This window comes from Rosa chinensis, chromosome 7 (assembly GCF_002994745.2).
Source record: "Rosa chinensis cultivar Old Blush chromosome 7, RchiOBHm-V2, whole genome shotgun sequence".
In the NCBI taxonomy this organism is placed as follows: Eukaryota; Viridiplantae; Streptophyta; class Magnoliopsida; order Rosales; family Rosaceae; genus Rosa; species Rosa chinensis.
This window is the reverse complement of record NC_037094.1, coordinates 65480565-65485270: the sequence shown is the minus strand read 5'-3', so window position 1 is coordinate 65485270 and position 4706 is coordinate 65480565. Positions and strand designations below refer to the sequence as shown.

At 38.8% G+C, this 4706-nt stretch overlaps 1 protein-coding gene across 1 annotated transcript; it reads left to right on the top strand.

Annotated features, from left to right (window-relative positions):
* The first annotated feature begins 2176 nt into the window (after window positions 1–2176).
* LOC112176804 (ethylene-responsive transcription factor RAP2-4) lies at window positions 2177–4182 on the top strand. The gene has a single exon (XM_024314890.2). It carries the CDS (start codon window positions 2709–2711, stop codon window positions 3840–3842), a length of 1134 nt encoding a protein of 377 aa, XP_024170658.1. The 5' UTR covers window positions 2177–2708; the 3' UTR covers window positions 3843–4182.
* Window positions 4183–4706: the final 524 nt, after the last annotated feature.

The following is a 4706-nucleotide window of genomic DNA, read 5'->3' as shown; positions in this document are numbered from 1 at the left end:
TTGACAATTGTCCACTTTTTAGAAGAGTCATGCTAACATCTTTTTAAACCAAAAACTGTTTAAGTAAAACCCATATGTTAGCTCGCAAATGAGTCATTAACTTATTACTAACTGCATGAAGTATGTGTCTTCATTGGATTTAGGGCCTAACGCATGAATAATATTAGATAACAAAAGAAAAGAAAAAATACGTTACAAGACAAAAAAAATTATAAGAATTTGTAAAAATATATACATAGGGAGCGAAGTTGCGCACAGTGAATATTTCACAAGTATGAAAAAAAAGAGTCACAATCGAGGCAATTTCACATACTATATTGATCATATAACAGTAGGATGAGAACCCAAAATATATAACTTACTACAAGACTTTCATTGCAATGGATAACAACTTATTAGTTTATTTTAAAATAGCAACTCTGTTGAGTTAGTAATAACCGATTCATTTTTATTGTAGTGATTCACTGAATTTAGTAATTTTGGTACTCACCACAATAAAACCAACTTTTTTTATTTTTCAATATGTAAAAATACGTTACAAACCAAAAAGTCTTGGTCGGTTTATCGGTTCAATATTATGAAGCATCGTAACCTTCAACTATGTCCACTGCACTCATCTCTATTGAATGAATATCGTGAAGCTTGTTTCACAATTGTCCACTTTTTGGAAGGTTATGCTAACATCTCTCTAAACCAAAAACTATTTAAGTAAAACTCATATGTTAGCTCGTAGATGAGTTATTACTAACTACACGAAGCATGTGTATTCATTGGATTATTTAGGGCCTAAGAGCAACTCCAACAACTTCCCCATATCTTAATTTTTCTCAATTTTAGGGAAAAATTTGGCTGTTTTGCTCAAACAGATTCCTTATAATTATCCCTAAAATGGGGATAGAGATGAGAGATAAAACAAAATTCCCTATATTTACAGCAATCTGTAAACTTTTAGGGAACGATTTAGGGAAGAATTATGAAATTTGTAAAATAGAGAATCTGTTGGAGTTGGAGCATAATTTTTTTTGGAGATTTTAATTTTTGCTTCCATATAATAGAGAAATTATAGAGAAGCTGTTGGAGATGCTCTAACGCATGAACAACTCAGTTGTTGGAGATGCTCTAACGCATGAACAACTCATCAGCTAATGGTAATACTTGTATTCTGTATGAAACGGATTAGAAAATAACATCTTTTTTACCATAAAATAAATTTGGTCGGTTTGTCTGTTTAGTATTACGAGACATCGTAACCTTCAACCGTGCCCACTACATTTAGCTCCATTGAATGAATATATCCTGAAACTAGTTTGACTGTTCACTTCTAAAAAAAGAGTCATGTCGATAACTCAACATATCTTTTAAATCAAAAATTGTTTAAGACTTTAACGTTATCTCATAAATAAGTTATATTGACTATTAAAAACATACGTTTTCACCGGCCTCTAGAGCTTAACACATGAATAACTCGTTAGCTGATGATACTATTTGAAGTTAGCACAATCAACTAAAAATTGATATTTACTATACTAATTCTTCAGATACCTAAATACCCTCAATACAAAAACTTCAAAAGAGAAAATGGAAAGGACTACCATACTAATTCTTCAAATACCTAAATACCCTCAATACAAAAACTTCAAAAGAGAAAATGGATACATGCAGTCATGCACTCGGTACAAAAGTTCCATAGTGTCGATATTACCAAAAAAAAAAAAAAGGTTCAATAGTGTTGCCCTAATATTTTAAGTATATCTTATCAATTTTTTTTGAATATATATAATAGTTTTAAGTACAAATCTTGAATAGTGAGCATTAAATGAACCCAACCAGATTGAGAAAGTGTGAAGTGTGAACGCCACAAAATATGGTCAACAAACTAGGCAACAAATTGAAGGTGCGACTAACTATAACCCCACCGACAGCTGCCCGTCACCAACATGACAGGTGTCCATCACCGAACCTTGGTATGGTACGTGGCACACCCTGATTGGCTTAATCTCATTCGATGGACAATCCATACGTCAGGAACAGAACCGGGAGACCCGAGAGCGACGCAATAATTAAATAAAAAAACACAAGTGGGGCTTTGAGTGAGATAATCATGATTAGCATTGTAATTATCGGGAGGTGATTAAGGCGCTCGGGGCCTTTATATAGACGGCGAGGGCGAGCTTTGCCAGTCAGAGCGAAACAAAGTGAGGCCGAGTGAAACCAAAAAAACAAAAACAAAAAAAAACCAAACAGGAGTGAAAATCAGTGAGAGAGTTTCAGATCAGATTTGTGTAGTTCTTGCTTGTGTTTGAAATCCTTCCCCCCTCTGTAATTTTCCCCGCTTCTCTGAATCCCTTTCTGTTAATCATCTGTGTTTCTAAAAGGTTAATGGTTTTTGGGTTTGTTTTCTCAAACTTGGAAAAGATTGATTTCTCCGGAAGCCACAGGTGTTTTCAGAATCGAGATCCAGCTTTTGTTTTTTTAAATTTTTAATATTTTTCATTTTTCGTTTCGAGGGTTGTTTTTGATCCCTCCTCCCAGGAGCAACAAGAGGTTGATTATTTGAAATCTCTTTCGATCTCCTTTTTATTTTGCGTGCCTGTTCTTTAATTTTATCGAAGAACCAGGTTCGGTTTTTTTATTTTTATTTTTAGTTTTTCTTACTTTTGAGTAGCAGATTTGTTTCTATTGTTATCTTTGAATTTGATTTTGAAGGCATGGCAGCTATGGATATCTACAGTAGCAGACCTCTTCAGTCATCTTCGGATCCTTTTACGGGTGAGCTCATGGAAGCACTTGAACCTTTTATGAAAAGTGCGTCTCCACCGCCGCCTTGTTCTTCTTATTCTCCTTCTTCTTTTGATTTCAACCCTTCTATCCCAACCCCATCTTCTTCTTATTCTTCTTCTTCAACCCCTTTCCTTTCTTCTACTCCTTCTCCTTCTTCTTCCTACAACTACCTGTCTTTCTCCCCTTCAATCCCTACCCCGCAGCCCAATTTGTACCAAGACGGTGGCTCAACCTTTTCCTTGGGTTTCGAGCAGCAAGGTTCGATTGGGCTGAACCACCTTACCCCTTCCCAGATCCACCAGATCCAGGCCGAGATCCAGCTCCAGAATCAACCCCAGATGATGGCATGGCAGCAAAACTATCAGCAACAGTCATCACCATCCCACACGCTCAGTTTTCTCAGTCCCAAACCTGTTCCCATGAAGCAATCTGGTTCGCCGCCCAAGCCCACTAAGCTTTACCGGGGAGTGAGGCAGAGGCATTGGGGGAAATGGGTCGCCGAGATCCGGCTACCCAAGAACCGAACCCGCCTCTGGCTTGGCACCTTCGACACAGCTGAAGAAGCAGCCTTGGCTTATGACAAAGCAGCTTACAAGCTCCGTGGCGACTTTGCCCGCCTCAATTTCCCTCATTTGAAGCACACCGGCTCAGTTGTTGGTGGCGAGTTCGGCGAGTACAAGCCTCTGCATTCCTCTGTTGACGCGAAGCTTCAGGCCATTTGCGAAGGGTTGGCTGAGTCGCAGAAACAGGGAAAGGCAGGGAAGCAGGCGGGTGCGGCCAAGAAATCATCGGCCGCCCGCTCGCAGCAGAAGCCGAAGTCAACACCGGTGCCGGAACCGGAACCGGAGGCTTTGACGGTGAAGATGGAGAGCTCCTCCTTGTCGCCGGTGATGACGGATAGTGATGGGTCTGCAGGGTCTTCTCCTCTATCGGATCTGACCTTTGCCGACTACTCAGAGTCCTCATCTCCCTGGGAGAACTGCGGAACGGAGAGTTACATGTTGGAGAAGTATCCATCGGAGATTGATTGGGCTTCGATCTTGAATCAAAATTCGAATTAAACCATGTGGGTTATGTGTAATTGTAACTGTGTTATGCTTTAGTTTGTTCAAACAAGAGTCAAGAGTCAAGAGTCTAAGTTCACTAAGTAATTAGGGGGCTACTGCAATCAAGTTTTTGGCAGTTGCAGGGCCTAATCTAGTATTGGAAGATTAGGGTTTAGTGGATCATTTCGGGTTTATGTTAATATTATGATGTAAATCATCGTCATCATGGTCAGCTAGTTTTTTTCTTGCGAGACCTTGAGTGATTGAACTTCTTTTTATGTAATCTTCTTCTATTCCAGTATGTACTCTTTAGTTGTTTATATGTGTATTGAATTGAAGTAATTTTATTGTTATATTATCAAGTAGTCTATTTCTTTCTTTCTTTGATTCATATTCGGAGATAATGTTGATGATCGATGTGTTTGTACCCTTGTGGTTGAGGTTGGAGTAGTACAGAACTCCGGATGATATTAATGAACATGTGATGCCGAGTCAAGACGTTGTCATTCATACATCTGATGGGCCCATTTTTGATTTAGATTTTCTGACATTTAGCTCTGGGGAATCTGGGAAAGATTGGGGAGACTACTGTTCTGATTTCTCAAGTTGTACAAGTCACGGACCACCTTACTTTGGTGGTTGGTAACTCCATCATTATCCTTCTGGTTTCACGTTGAAAAGATTATAGTTCAACGTAAGAGTAATGGGAGCCGAAAGATTAAAAGATAAACTCAATTAAAAGTGAATCGGGTGATCGATAACCTGTGTGCTAAGAATGATTAGGATCACGATTCATAATCATTCACCATGAGTGTGGAGTGTGGCATCCATAATCAATCAGCGTATGCGGCGGGATGACTCGGATATTGAAGCAATTAC

What these genes read in the sequence shown, in the direction of transcription:
- LOC112176804 (XM_024314890.2), top strand. Translation starts at nt 2,709, where the DNA reads ATGGCAGCTATGGATATCTACAGTAGCAGACCTCTTCAGTCATCTTCG.